Source organism: Stigmatopora argus, chromosome 4, assembly GCF_051989625.1.
Source record: "Stigmatopora argus isolate UIUO_Sarg chromosome 4, RoL_Sarg_1.0, whole genome shotgun sequence".
NCBI classification, from domain to species: Eukaryota; Metazoa; Chordata; class Actinopteri; order Syngnathiformes; family Syngnathidae; genus Stigmatopora; species Stigmatopora argus.
This window is the reverse complement of record NC_135390.1, coordinates 12,821,149-12,836,799: the sequence shown is the minus strand read 5'-3', so window position 1 is coordinate 12,836,799 and position 15,651 is coordinate 12,821,149. Positions and strand designations below refer to the sequence as shown.

The 15,651-nt window shown below is 39.6% G+C and overlaps 1 protein-coding gene across 1 annotated transcript; it reads right to left on the bottom strand.

Annotated features, from left to right (window-relative positions):
- Positions 1 to 557: 557 nt before the first annotated feature.
- LOC144073049 (chemerin-like receptor 1) lies at positions 558 to 8,569 on the bottom strand. Its single transcript, XM_077598563.1, has 3 exons — positions 8,372 to 8,569; positions 6,253 to 7,403; positions 558 to 841 (listed from the first exon to the last, which is right to left on the bottom strand). The coding sequence occupies exons 1-3, from the start codon at positions 8,439 to 8,441 to the stop codon at positions 716 to 718; spliced, it is 1,347 nt and encodes a 448-aa protein (XP_077454689.1). The 5' UTR covers positions 8,442 to 8,569; the 3' UTR covers positions 558 to 715.
- Between the last annotated feature and the right edge of the window lie 7,082 nt (positions 8,570 to 15,651).

Below are 15,651 nucleotides of genomic sequence, written 5' to 3'. Positions count from 1 at the left end.
GGAGCCCAGCAAAGAAAAAAAATAATTACAATGGCAGCAATGATCTTGAACGTGCGACTTGATCGGCGAGCCAGGCTGGCGTTCTTTCTGATACGGTAGATGATGACAGCATAACAGGAGACAATGACGGGGTAGGGGAAAGCAAAACTCAGCAGGAAACGAGTCACGGAAAGCGACTGATCGCGAAAAATATGAAGCTGAAATAACTCTTCGGTTAAGTTGTCAGAAAATACAAAGTTGTTGAAGCAGATAATACCATCTTTTTTCTCGAACGACGGTTCTGTGTCCCGAAAGACAAAGTGTGGTATGCTTAAAATTAGGGCCAGTGCCCAAACGCACAGACTCACGTGGAAAGCCTTTTTGACTCTCCGGTGGTTCTGGGACCAAACGGGGAAGACCACGGCCACGCATCGGTCAATGCTGATGACCATTAGTATGTAAACACTGGCATACATGTTCAAGGCACTAACCGCGCTATTTATCTTACACATGAATTTCCCGAAAGGCCAGTGGAATGCTAAAGCGTTGTACGCCACGGTCATAGGAAGGAAGGCCGTGAAAAGGAAGTCAGCCACAGCAAGGTTGAGGAACCATACGGTGTTAACAGTTTTCTTCATCAGGAATCCTGTTACCCAGATAACCAAGCCATTTCCCAACACACCCAGGACAAAAGCCAGAGTTAAAATGACAATTGACACGATGTTGAGAGAATGAATCAACTGAGATGGGTCTTCGGATCCGTAGTCATAACCGTTGTTCGACTTGGTAACGTCTTCTCCGGTTGTTGTGGTTTTATTAATGGCAAAGCCATGTGGAGCGGTGACCGCCATGGCGCAGAAACCTGCAAGAAGAAACCTCATTATTTTCCCCCCAGATGCAGTTTCACTTGATTGCAGTTTATAATTATGCTTTTCAAAGAACCACTAATCCATTATATATATAGAGTCAGACTATTTGTTCCCAGGGAGCAATTGACAAGGCACGTATAGAATACTAAGTTCAACAATTACGTAAAAACACAACATATTGCAAGTTCCTGTGTTGAAAAAAATAAAAGTGTTACATACTTTCTTATTTTGTTATTTTTAGATCTAAACTATTGGCGGCTTGGCGGGTTTAGTGGTTAACGCGTCGGCCTCACAGTTCTGGGGTCGAGAGTTTGATCCCAGGTCGGCCCTCACTGTGTGGAGTTTGCATGGGTGGGTTTTCTCAGGGTACTCTGGTTTCCTCCCACAATCCAAAAAACATGCATGGAGTTTGAATGATATCCTTGTACCCTGCTATTGGTTGATTTATTACTTATTATTACATTTAACATCTATTGTCACCGCCGATGAAAAAGTAAAAAAAACATTTAATTAAAGTACAAATGTTCTGAAATGGAGCAAAAAGAAGACTATTCTTATTATAACCGTCACTCTCAACAATAAATACATACAAAATATAACAAAATAGCTGTAAGCTAACGCAGACAGTCACATTCCTTTTGAATTTCTAAGAAAAAAATATATAAATAGATATAAAACAAAATAGCTGTTGCCCAATACAGTCAGTCACATTCCTTTTGAATTCCTAAGAAACAATTTAGATGATGCCGCAGCATGAAGCTAACATAAATGACGATTGTAACGAATAGTACACCTCAATAATTTGAATATAACTTTAGAAGCACCCACACATTAAAAAAAAAAATGATTCCCTTTAATTAAACTACTCTAATAAAATAACTTTTGAATAACATTCAAAATATTCAGTTGTACCAAACCTAATAAAACACAAATGATAACATACAATCAAAATACCTTTCTTGAAGCTCACTTGTGTTGAAAATGCAGCTAAAGAAAAATTTAAATGAGTCAATCAATCAATTTCCGTGGTGCAAATCGCCAAACCTTTTTTTTAAAGTATTATTTTAATTAAAAATTATATTAAAAGCTGGAAAAGGAAATTGGTGAGAAACAAAGCAAAGCATTTGTCCCGTTACTGAAGTGCCGTTACCTCCAAAGCTTTTATTTTCCACTATCTCGAGCGATATCTAAACGCTCATTTCCGCAGCTATTATGCAACAGGTCTCTCACTCTGCCTCACCTCATGTCATTTAGTAGATTTAGGACTGTTGGCTTTTTACTGCCTGTTTCATTGCCATGATCTTTCCCATATGATCCCTATTACCTCCAGGTTTGCCATGCAAAAATCCAGCATTCTAGTCAAACCTCCGTGTCCCTGGCAAGCTTTTCTCTGTGTGTCTATCCTCTTCAAACATGCAAGGCTTGTCCAATCATTTTGCTGCACAAAAATATCTCAACGTTCCAAGCAAAAGACAATCAAAGTGAAAAACCGTTATGTGTTTCAGCATGTTATCTGTTTTGTGTCTTGGTTGGAATCTTGATCCTTGGCATTTGGTTAGACTAAGTGGGATAAGTCCAAGTTATCCTGTCTAGTGCCCTACTCAAAAATAATAATTACTGTAATTTCTTGTGCATAGGTTGTATAATTTCCCTTCAAAGCCTGTTTTTCTGTGGTTCTTCTAAATAATTCCATTCATCCAAAATTGTGACTTTCTCTGATATTATTTCTGAAGGCACTCTCTGAAATTGGCCCGGTGAAGCAAGTGGTTAGTTAGTGCGTCGGCCTCACAACTCTGGGGTCCTGGGTTCAAATCCAGGTCATGTTCAACTGTGTGAAGTTTGCATGTTCTCCCCGGGGCTGCGTGGGTTTGCTCCGGGTATTCCAGTTTCCTCTCACATTCCAAAAACATGCATGGTAGGCTGATTGGACACTCTAAATTGCCCCTAGAGTGTGCATGGTTGTCCGTCTTCTTGTGCCCTGCGATTGGCTGGCCACCGATTCAGGGCCTCTGGCCTGGAGACAGCTAGGATTGGCTCCAGCCACCCCCACGACACTGAGGATAAAGCGGTTCAGAAAATGAGAGGACAATCTCAGATTGGACAATACACCATTTTAAAATTGGAAAATGTTCATCAGTGCAACTATTTTGATCACATACATGTGCTCATGAAATGTATCTATAATAATCACCATCGGTTTTCATTTATTTGAATAATAAATGATGTTTAGGAACAGCAACTCATTTGTACAAGGTACTCTGCCTGTAAAAGATGCTATTTTGACACAATTTTTTTTCATGACTTTTGCATTGGAGCTTTTGTTGCTTGACAGTTGGTTTAACATGTTTTTTAATGGAATTTGAGAATTGAGGTGACTTAAGCAGATGTTGAGGGCGAAGTAGGCTTTGAGAGAGTTGTGGCAATATCATGCTTTGTTTAGATCTGTGCAATTGGGTAATTGCTAGGTTTTGCTTGCGGCTACAAAGTGACATTTTTTTCAGAGATGACCAAGATTAGGAGTTCTGTGGAAAATGTAACGAGTGGTAACCATAACAGTCAACGCAAATAAGTTTAAACGAGCGATAAAGAAAGAAAAACAGTTAGAAACAATGATCAGAACCAGAAAGAGCAAAAGCACATATTTAAAAATTCGGAAAACAGCGCGAATACTACGCTTTGCTGGAATCTATGAGAATTTGGTCACATTGCACATGTCCCTGATTGAAACCATGGAAAATTTTCAAAACTAATAATCATATGATAGACTTTCAGTTTTGGGTTCCTTTGGACAATTTAGACTGGGAAAAAAAATCTTTTATAGAGGAAAAACACTGCAAAAACATTTGACTAGTAGGAATCTGAGGGGACTTTATGATCCAATGTAACGCAAGACTTCAAGGGATCACTAACAAACTCAAGGACACATAAAAAGCCGTACATAGCCTTAATAACATTAATTGTTAAACTTGGAGACAGAACTGTGTTTACATGAATATTTATACTATACATTAAGCAGGCATCAGAAAATATTCACAAGTAAAAAGTGGCGCTTGCAACATAAAATAATAAAACATGTATAGTAGTCTATCTAATGTTTAGCATAAACTGTACTCAACCTTGTTTCCTATGAAAGTATAAAAAAGGCACAACAGTGCCTCTTGTTGGTTGAACACAAAACAAACAAACACGGGACAAACAACAGACGACTTAGTACAGGGGCCGGGAACCTTTTTGAAAGAGAGAGCCATAAACAATCACTATTTTCAAATGTTATTCCCTGAGAGCCATACTCACAATTTAAAAGTCAAAATACATGAAAATGTGCCAATTTTTTAGTCATTTTAAGACTTTTAAAGTACAAAAAAAGTATTTGAATTCTTTTGACAACATTGTTACGCTGTTGCTAATCAATGAATATCAATGAGTATCAATGAGAGAATAGATGCAGAAGACTCTAATGAAAAAAAAAAGTCAATGCCACAGTGCTGATGTGATGTTCCTATTGGTGCATTCGGGACTCGGCGCTCTCACCACCGGTTTCCATATTTTACCTCAGAGCCATATGCAACCATCAAAAGAGCCACATGTGGCTCCCGAGCCATAGGTTCCCTACCCCTGACTTAGTAGAAAAGCAGATTTTTTTGCTGTGTATGAATTATTGCAAAAATGCAAGTACTCGCAGCACTTAAAAAGAACAATAAAAAGTATAAAAAAAATTGAACTCATTCCAATTAAATGAAAACATCTTTTCAAATTACTCTATATGTAATGAATTCAGACTACACAGATTTAAAGTATATTATTAAGCCACTGGAGGTCACTAGAGAAAATGCAAAAAACCTTTGTTGTATACACATTCTGTATTTATCATTTACATTTTTTACATCACATGTGCTTATATAACCATCTTATGACAGGTTGAGACGAGGTTGTGGGGACAAATAGTACATAAATTTACATCAAATTGTATCATTCAGCTGCCATTGCAAATGACTAGTATTGTACTGTCCAATGAAAAGTATGTATATTTCATTTTGAAAGATAGGTAGTCGTTGTATTTTTGAACAGATGAGCAAAGGTCACCCAACTCCCAACATTACGTTGGATAGAGATGATTAAGAAACACAAATAAAGTCATTTACTGTATATCAGGCATAAGAATGCAGGGGATGCAATGTAATTCATTCCAGTTATGATAGAAAGATAAAAATATATACAGATTTTTTTTATGCTTGGGAGGTAGGAAATGTGAGATGACTGTTATTTTACGCTCATTCCCACAAATTGTGAGCTTCACTCCCATAGCTGTCGTGTCTGAATTAAAAGCAGCATTCGGTGACTGTAAATAAATGTCTCTATTTTCCCATTGGAGAAAATAGTAATTGGACTTTCTGAACTCTGTAGAAAACCAAAACAGCAGTATCCAATAATTATGTAGATCTTCAACGATCATTTACATTTTTGTTGGCTCGTTCCACAATGCGGTATGTTCATGTTTTGGGGAGCTATACGTAACTTATGTCTTTGCTCTTACCATTTTTTAGCCTTTCTCGACAAAAGCAATTCTTTTGGTTGTACATTCCAGTTTTTAAAAAATAAATACGGGTGAAATCTCTTTTCCGAAAAAAAAAAAATCACAAATAAAGCCAAAATAAACCTTTTGAATATATACTCTGTTTGAGTTAAGATGAGCAAATGTATTTCAATGCGTAGCTGACGTCAGCATTAGGCAAATATCCCGACTTGCCTTATTTGACATCATGCTATTATTACTAATGCCACTTTGTAGTTGAGACTGAATCAACAGCATATTTTTGCACTGCAGCCAAGTGAAGTGCACTAAAATTATTATTTTAAAAAAAATGTAACCTTTATTTAACTTTCACACTCCTACCGAGGGGCAATTTAGAGTGTTCAACCAGCCTACCATGCTTTTGGAATGTGGGAGGAAACCGGAGTACCCGGAGAAAACCCACGCAAGCCCAGGGAGAACATGCAAACTCCACACAGGAGGACCAACCTCGGATGGACCCCATGACCGCGGAAATGTGAGGCCATCGCTCTAAACACTACTCCACCGTATTACAATACTAGATTTAATCAATCACTGCCTTTCATTTGACAAAAGTAATCTTTGTCAATTTAATAGCCAAAGTATTTAAGTATTATAAACAATCCTATTTAGACTAAAGTCGCATCATTTCCCAAGCCAACTCAAAAAAATGACAGAAATTTCAGAAATGTTTCGGCTAACAAAAGCGTCACAGCTTGCTTACAATGTTCTGAAAGGTTAGTGTAATCACATTGTAAATATCGCAGTTGTGAATTAGTAGCAGTTACGGCAAAAACTGTTATTTGTCACAGCTAGGTACGACTACAGTAGCTAACATGGACAGCTTTATACCTCAGCTTCAGAAAGGGACTTGTCTTTGCTTCGACTGGTGACCATTGAGTTTGTAAAGGTGTACGAACGGGAAATCTCTTCCTGGAAAGCAGTCTCCAGCACTTTCAGGATGGATTTGCGAACTTTATCCTTGAAATCTTGTCCCATGAAGACATAAAGCAGCGGGTTGAGGCAGCTGTTCAGATAAGCTAGACTGGTAGCGATGGGAACCCCTATAGTGATGATGTGGTACAATATCTCACTTTCATAATCAGCCATGTGATTGACCAACTCAATTAGCGCCAGAATGTGGTAGGGAGCCCAGCAGAGGAAAAAAGTAGCGATGACGGCAGCGATGATCTTGAAGGGGCGACTGGATTGGCTGGCCAGGGTCCGGTTCCGGCGCAATCTGTGGATAATCACGGCGTAACAGGAAACGATGATGCAGAAGGGGACGACGAATCCCAGAAAGAAGCGAGTCATTGTCATGGCCTGATGGCGGAAGTGTCGCAGCTGGGTCACGTGCAGCGTGACGTAATCGTCGGATAATGCAAAATTATTGAAGCAGTTGATGATTTCTTCATGTTTGTACGACGGACCGGTATCCCTAAAGATGAAGTAGGGGGTGCTGAGGATCAGCGCCAGGACCCAAACACCCACACTCACGCAGGATGCTTTCTGGACGCTGCGGTAGTTCTGAGCCCAAACGGGCCAGACCACCGACACGCATCGGTCGATGCTGATCACCATCAGGATGTAGACACTGGCGAACATGTTGAGGAAGCTGATGGTGCTGTTCAGCTTGCACATGAACTTGCCGAAGGGCCAGTGGAAATCCATGGCGGTGTACGTCACGCTCAAGGGAAGGAAAGCCGTGAAGAGGAAATCGGCCACGGCCAGGTTGAGGAACCAAACGGTGTTGACGCTTTTCTTCATCTTGAATCCGGTGACCCAGATCACCACGCCATTGCCCAACACGCCCAAGACGAAAGCCAAGCAATAGACGATGAGAGACATGATGTTAAGAGACTGCCTCAGCTCCTCGTGGTCCTCCTTGTAGTCGTATTCGCCCTCGTCGTCGTAGAACGTGCCGTTTGCCGAGCTGGGATCTGAAGAGTTTATCTCATAATAAGGCGTAGTGACGCCCATTATGTCCATCATTGTCCTCAGATCTGCAGATGGAATAACACGGAGTAACCTTATATGACCAATTAGGGGGAAAAGGTATAATTTTACAAGAATGAAGTAATCCTATTTAAAGAAAATACAAAATTCAATCAATAATATTATGATAACCCTGTTAAAACTAAAAGCAAAGTTGTAACATGAAAAGTAATACATCTCTTATGATCTGGTTTGATGAGAATGTTGTCAAGATAATTTATTCGTTTAACAAAAATTTAAAAAACACCACCATAAACTTAATGGTGATTATTTAAATGTAATGTATATGTGAGAAAGAATCACTGCAATAATTGCTTGAGATTTTATTTTTTCAAGTCATTTTTTTCGCAGTGACTGCAAGTGCTTTTCAACACATACTTTTTGCTGACAATATGATTAACAAATAAATAAAGTACTTATATAGAGATAAAAGATGACCGTAGAGTTTATTTTGTTTAGGAGCGTTTAAGTTATGTTATGGAATATATTCTATATATATAGCAGTACTTTAAAAGTACTGCAATTCTCAGAATGCAATTCTAATGGGAAAATCTTATTTAAGAAAAATACATCGACTTTACTTTCCTTTTTCTTTAAATAATGTTTCCTCACACCATATTATTTGGATACAGTTCATGCCGTAATTTTCTTTTAAAAGTGTCCTCACAAGCCTTCTCTTTAAAATACCATATTTCAACAGTATCACAGTTTTTTTTCCCTCTCCTAGTAATCCCACACTCTGTGTGCGGCCAAAAACTATTCTTTCCCACGGAAACAAATATATCATTTATAATAGCAGGCAACGACGAATAACGTCACTAAAGTAGAGTACATAACATATCAATTCTTAAATGAGATTTCTTTCTATTTAATCCCACAAATCGGTCTGCTAGGTTTCAATCTAAAAGTCGATTATTTCTGCATGTTAAAAAGAATAAGCATTGAAAAAAGATGGATAGATAGACATACACAATACCTTCTGATGTTGATCCGTCCGGAGGAAAACTGGGACTTGACTGCTCTGCGCAAACTACAAAACTCTCCATCCAGTCTCATTAAAGTGGGTGACGTCATCGACCACATTGGGGCGGGGCCACAAGCCGTCCTAGATTTACTACCCCACCATCCTCCAGCACCCCCGTTCTTTTGTGTTGCTGAATTCTGAGCACGCTGCCCCTCCTACTGTAAAAAAAGATCAACCTTATAATATGCAATGTATTTAAATGCAAGTTAGTCCACATTGGATGGAATATAACACACACAAACACGCACACACACACACACACACACACGCTACGGCCCGGTGGAGCGAGTCGAGTGGTTAGCGCGTCGGCTTCACAGCTCTGGGGTCCTGGGTTCAAATGCCCACCTGTGTGGAGTTTGCATGTTCTCCCCGGGCCTGCGTGGGTTTCCTCCAGGTACTCCAGTTTCCTCCCACATTCCAAAAACAGGCATGGTAGGCTGATTGGACACTCTAAATTGCCCCTAGGTATGGGTGTGAGTGTGCACAGTTGTCCGTCTCCTGCGATTGGCTGGCCCGGAGTTAGCTGGGATAGGCTCCAGCACCCCCCGCGACCCTAATGAGGATAAAGCGGTTCAGAAAATGGAGAGATGACACACACACTTGCACACAGACTCAAAATATGTAACAACAGAGTGATGCCTTGTCACAGCACGTCTGCCTTTTTTTGTGGCACATTAAAGCCTTTGTGTCATTTGTGGGAAAATCCAGAAGTAAAACCACACGCGCAATTAACAAAAGTGAATCATCAATTACAGTTTTCTTAGATGACAACCTCTGAGGGAGACGAGCTGTCTCCATCACGACCAATCATGATGTGTTTTTCTCATCGTGGGCCAAGCCCGGGTTTGCTTGAGGTTAACTCTAATTGCTGTGCTAACTTTGAAATCACATCTGGGCCTGTAGGTAACACATTTGTAATCTACCATTTTACTCTGCATTCAAATAATATTCATTCATTCATTCATTTCCTGAACCACTTATTCCCACAAGGGTTGCGAGGGGTGCTGGGGCCCATCCCAGCTAACTACAGCCACCCTGAATTTGTGGCCAGCCAATCGCAGGGCACAATGAGACAGACAACCATTCACGCTCACACTCCTACATAAGGACAATTTAGAGTGTCCAACCAGACTAAAATGTATGTGTTTTAGGATGTGGGAGGAAACGAGAGTGCCCGGAGAAAACCCACGCAAGCCTGGAGAGAACATGCAAACCCCCCACAATAAGGAACAGACCCACCAGGGATCGGACCTTCGACCCCAGAACTGTGAGGCCGACGCACTAACCCCATGGCCATTTAATTTTTTTTTTTTTTAAGTCGCAGAATAATTTGTCAATAATTAGTGTTACCAAGCTTAAAAAAAAACATTTTTGCAGCTGTCCACTCTACTTTGGACGTTACCTTGTCCAAAGCAGAACAGGCATGGAAAGACATACAGCAACCTAACTTGATGAAGTGTAAAAGACAAATATTAGAACAACTTTGTTGTTCCAAACTACCTTGTAGCAAAGATGTCTTCCACAATATTTTAGACCTCTAAAAGCGGGAGCTCAAGACCTCAGTTGCTTTGTTCTTATTGGCCAGGAAAATAACTAAACTACCTACTCATCCATTATTCTGGGACAGATTAGAATGTCATTTCAATTTGGCATATGTACGCATTGTTCATAAACTTTTGTTTTTTCCCCTCTCAGAGCAGACTTATTGTTGCCTGTAGGCTCTGAGTTTGCCTGTATCGAGCTTGAATGAGACAGGTAGATGGTTGAAGGAAGAGATGGATGCAGTCAATGGAGAAATAGACAGACAGAGTATTTGATAGACTGAATGCCCTAAATTAAAAAAACAAAAACAAAGCAGTAAATCTTTCAAAGAACAGGTCAGCATGTTTCTGGTCATTTGGGAACGCTTTTGTCTTCTTCCACACAACCATACATTCCTGAAACATTTGGCACTTGAAGGACATGCCAAAAAAGAAGCGTGTTGGAATCTCCAAAGTACCCAGACTGTAATCCACAAACCATGTAATCCACTAAACCAGATATTCTGGTATGCCATACATCTGCAAGGCCTTAAAAACACACACACAAAAAAAGTGATCGGTTTGACTTAAATGTTTAAAGCCAATGGCCATTCTTTGCGACAAAACATGCTGAACGGTCACACCTCTTTTTTAATTGAGCGTTTCAACGTGGCGTCGTAAAAGCAAAACACGTGGCAGAATTAGAAAATAAGGTCTTCATCAACAGGATGGGACGACCGTATACAATAACACAAGTAAGCAGAATGTGTGGAACGGAGTGGGAGTGTTGGCCCTGAGAGAGTGAAAATCAATCTCTTACTGGTGTCCCTCAAGTATAGCTCTTTACCTTTCAGTCAGCATCTCCGTTTAACCCTGCGGTCACACATCCTCCCGCATAGTTAGTCTTCTTGGTTTTTGCTACCCAACTTGCCGCACATGCATACACATCTGTTTGACATGATATTGGGTTGACGGTTGAACCTTTTTTAGTCTCTTGAGGAATGTTGCAAAACATGTCAAATTCTCCGTTTCCTTCATGACTGTGTTCTTTAGCTATGCAGTGGTCAAACAGAAAAAGCTTTTCTCATTTGAATATGTGGAATTCATCCTAAGATGATGCTAAGTCTCCTTATTCATTGATTTTATTATTACGGGTTATGAATAAATCAAATATTAATGTCGATGCCGATCAACATTTGTATCAGGTAAAAACCTGACTGGATTAAAAAGCACTAAATTGATAACAGCATTCTACAATACAACATCCTTTATTGCTCTTTTGTTCATCTCTTCTTAGCTTTTGAATAATTCCTAGGCAAAATATCTCATTACAAAATACACATTAATATGCTCCTGGCGCATAAAGTTAATGTTCTGTTAACTTGAGAGCTTTTCTCTTAACCTTTGCAAGACAACAAAGAAAACTGACTATGTATACACTCAAACACTCAAGATATTATCATGTGTTATCATGCATGGCTATCACAAAAAAAAACAATATTTGACTTTATGCACCTGGAGATTGAACTCACATTTTAGCCAAATTTGAACAACTCCAATGTAAATCCACTGAATTATATTTTACAGCACGGCTTCCATAATGAGGAATTATCAGATATGTTGATTTGACATGTATCATGCAATGAAACAATGATCCTCAAAATGGTGATCTGATTGGAAATGCAACCAGCAAGAACCTGCCCAACCCAAAAACCAAGTAAGTCCCCTGCTAATATACAAACACAACCACACAGGAACTGATCCCTGCCAATAGTCCAGATGTGAGGGGGAGGAAGAATGAAAAGGGGGGGCCTCAAAAAAAGGTCAGGGATTGTGTCTATTTACACAGTCTCAGCTAGAGTTTAAGCTGCACCCTTTTCGGTATCACCAACGGCAAAATATTTCATCTAAAAAAACATCAATATCCGAACACGGCGCCTTAAACTCAACTAAAATTCCCACTCCTAAAAACTGTTGTACCGGCTGGAGTTTAAGTCTAGACAGCCTGACTACTTAAAATGAGCCCGAACGCTTTTGACAAATACCAGCTATCATTTCTACGCAAAGATTTATCCCCAAACATTTTGGTGCTCCGTCTTTTCGCAGAAGCAAAAGACGCAGCATTTTGCCGATGTCTGTAGGGGATATTAATAGTCATCCCAAGGCTATAGTTTGAGGGAAACCTTCTGAGCGCAGTCTTTTTTGCCAGAGTTCTTGATTTACCAAGCAAACGTGCAATTATGTGTACACCACACAAATACCAATTTGGGTGTGTAAAGGAATCAGAGAGGTTTTAAAGGGAATGCCAGAGCAGAATGATATACGCAGTTTGAGTATGCGGCTTTATTATCCTCTATTTAGTAAGAGTTGGGGGAATAACCCAGAATGCGAGATGACATTGTGTGCATGCTACTGTCTGCATTTCTTTGTGTGTGGTGGAGTGGAGCACTAATAACATACTGCAGTTTCCACGGTCGCTGTACTGTAATTCAAGCAGTACTTATCATAGCGATGCAAAACAGTTCACAAGGCTTTTCTTTCAGTGGGGGGAGCGAGACCATCGGGATGGAACTTCTGGATTCCAGCTATGGTGGTGTCATAGAGACACAAATACTGGGAATTTGCTGCCAGCTGAACCCTCCGAAGTTTGTTGGTCTTGTTGCGGTGCTGACTGGGAATCCGATCCACGTCTCTCCGAGTGTGTAAAGGTTGGGAATTTTGTTTTTTTAAGTCAAAATGAATGCCAACTGCGCTTGCCCCCTTTATGCCTCATTGATGTGTTTCTTTTTTTTTTCATGAAATACACCGCACACAAGGGGAAAAAAGCTGAGCCTCAACAACCAAAACCACTTCCTTACTTTGGTCCTTATACTTTCCACCACAAGGCCTGGTGTCTTCCAGTAGACCAGAGGGATATGAATAATCAACCTTGGCTTTGCCTGACAGAAAATAAGCCTGGTAATGCCTAAGTCATACAGTGCTCTCTTTCTCTGGACCAATTTATTTGGAGGCCCAGTTGAGTGAGGCTCGGGGAACCAGAACTGGTTCAACGGGGGACACCAGATGGTCAAATAAACTGAATTTTTCACCAGTTGCCAAGTCAGTGATGTTTAAATTAACGTAGCGGCCCGTGCAATCATTATTATGGTTAGTGAGTTCAACTACAAAGCAATTAGTTCTCATAAATAAATTCCTTTTATTGATCCAGTTTAATCCCAAATTATGCTCTGCAGATGTATAAATCGAAAAAGCATCTGGGTGTCACATGTGACACAGTAACTTTTACTACTTGGCTTCGGCTCTCAGGCAATTGAGGTCATTTGAAGAAAGTATGGAGCGCAACATCAAGTATATATAGACATAGTGCTGTTTGATTTTAAAACGACTTGAGTGACTGAAACGCTACAAAATAGAAAAAATAGGGACAACATAAGATAAGATGACAATCACAGAGGGGAAAAAAAAAATCACCATATAACCAAAGATCATCTGCTGTGCAGGGATTTGTTTTCAAATGTTGTTGGCAACATCTATACTAATCTCCAATCTATGCAGAAATAAAATAATGAATATCAGTACCATATTTTTCTAATGGAAAGATGAAAAAACATCGCATAAAAGATAAGCATGCTTTGTATCCGACCTAATGGCTCTCGTAGCACAATTATTTTCCATATAAAGACACCACTTATGGAATTATTGATTACGATTGAACAAGTAAAAAGCAGCCAAGTTACAGAAAATGACTGTGGATCACAATGAACACTGGGAAATGCATTCCACAACAGTAGTAGTCACTCTAGTAGTCATTTGAATTACTTAATAAGGTGCGACCAATTACATTTTCCAAGCAAGTAAAAAGCTGCAAGCTAGATATGGATGTTTTTGCAAAAGTAATGTAGACCTGCCTGTGCTGGAAGGGAATGTGTTGTATTTTAGTCTTAAGTGTATAATCACAGGGTTTGGTTCAATGCAATCTTACAATTAACTGTACTCCTGTCTGTTGTTGATTACCGGCTATATGTTGAAACATGAGTAACTGCATATGACTCATAAAATGACTGCCCAATTTATATATTTTGATTTAATTATCGTAAACCAAAATTTAAAAAACTGAGTATTCAGGGCTTTTAATCCAGTTCTTTTAATCCATTTATTTTAAAAAATCTAAATATTTTATCTAAAATGGTCCGGCCCACATGAAATCAAGTTAACGTTAAAGCGGCCCGCGAACCAACCCGAGTCTGACACCCCTGACATAGAGGAAGAAATGAATGAGGACAGGCCAGATTAACAAAGACTGATGTGAGAAAGTTTGTTAACTGCCATTGCGGTTCATCACTTTGGCAAAGCACAGTGTGTAGTAAATGGGACTAAAAATAAATAATGTGAGAACTGGATTTCTGTCACTTTTGTCCCACACTAGCCCAAACGAAGGTTTTTTTTAAAGCCGAAAATGTTAATGGGCTCAATCAAACTTGACTGATAGCTGATTTAGACATGTTCAAAGGAATTCATTATTATGCCATACCACAATTTATAACACTGGTAAACTTAAGTAGCAGATCTCAAGCTTTTCTGAATTATTTAACAACACCACAAACCGTGTTTTTTATAAAATGGCTGCAAACTGGTCATGTACAAAAATCCTCAGCACAAGACAAATTTGCGAACATGACATTTACCGTCAAGACAACAGTAAATCATTACAGTAAAAAACATCGACGCTGCTCAATGTGGCTTTCAAATTGCAAAGAACACTCTGGCCTTCCTTCGTGATCATTTGAATGGGGAGTGTACATCCAAATGTAGTATTTAGTTGGCTTTCCTCTGCTCAACAGTGCAATTGGAGGGTCATGTTTTAGTGGTTTTGTGTGAACTTAAATCAAGGAGAAACAAAAAAAAAATGTTGTCGCTACTTAATTACATGGAACTTTAATCCTGGAGCCAGAGAACAAGCGTGTGTACTCCATGTTTGTGAATGTCATTTGGCAAAATACTGGACTCTCAAACATTTCCCTTTAGTCTCATGGTTTTAGTTTTTCTCAGAGAAATTCATCCGCTTTATCTACATACTGTTTCTATTGCGGGATCTCACCTGTTTGCTACTGTAGTCTTGTGGTGTCATCGTTTTTTTTAAGAAAGCTGATGACAACATTACACCAAGGATTTTTTTGGGTACAATGTACCCTTTTTGTATTAATTATTGAACATCAACAATACATGGCTCTCAATAGAAATCATTGTTAAAGTACAAATTTGTCCATTTTTTCCAGACCTCTATGGGTGGCTGTCCAGATCTTCTCTACTCTATTTGATGGGAATTTCATCACACAATAAAGGACTCCTCTCAGACACTCCTTGCCAGCCATTTTGCAGCGATTTGGAAGTGTACACCCGACCAATGTTCCCTCTAATTTTTTGTTTGTCTGGGCAGAAAGACAACCTCCCTGAGCACACTGAGTACATCATTGCTCGCTATGGGCACACACCAGTATCACACCTGCCATAAGCAGGTGCATGTCTACTACACATAAATGATTTAGTAATAATAAAATGTAATGATGAATATCTATGAATGGGCGGCCTGGCGGATGAGTGTTTCGCGCGTCGCCCTCACAGCTAAAAAAAGGGATTTTATTTTGTGTGCTCCATTTGATTTGCTGTGCGCAGAGAAGACGAGAGTAGTGTGCAATTGCGCACGCGCGCAGC

What these genes read in the sequence shown, in the direction of transcription:
- LOC144073049 (XM_077598563.1), bottom strand. Translation starts at nt 8,441, where the DNA reads ATGGAGAGTTTTGTAGTTTGCGCAGAGCAGTCAAGTCCCAGTTTTCCT. An exon ending in GGACGGATCAACATCAGAAG is followed by an intron (nt 7,404 to 8,371) that starts GTATTGTGTATG and finishes TTCCATCTGCAG; the next exon opens with ATCTGAGGACAATGATGGAC. An exon ending in AGTCCCTTTCTGAAGCTGAG is followed by an intron (nt 842 to 6,252) that starts GTATAAAGCTGT and finishes TTCTTCTTGCAG; the next exon opens with GTTTCTGCGCCATGGCGGTC.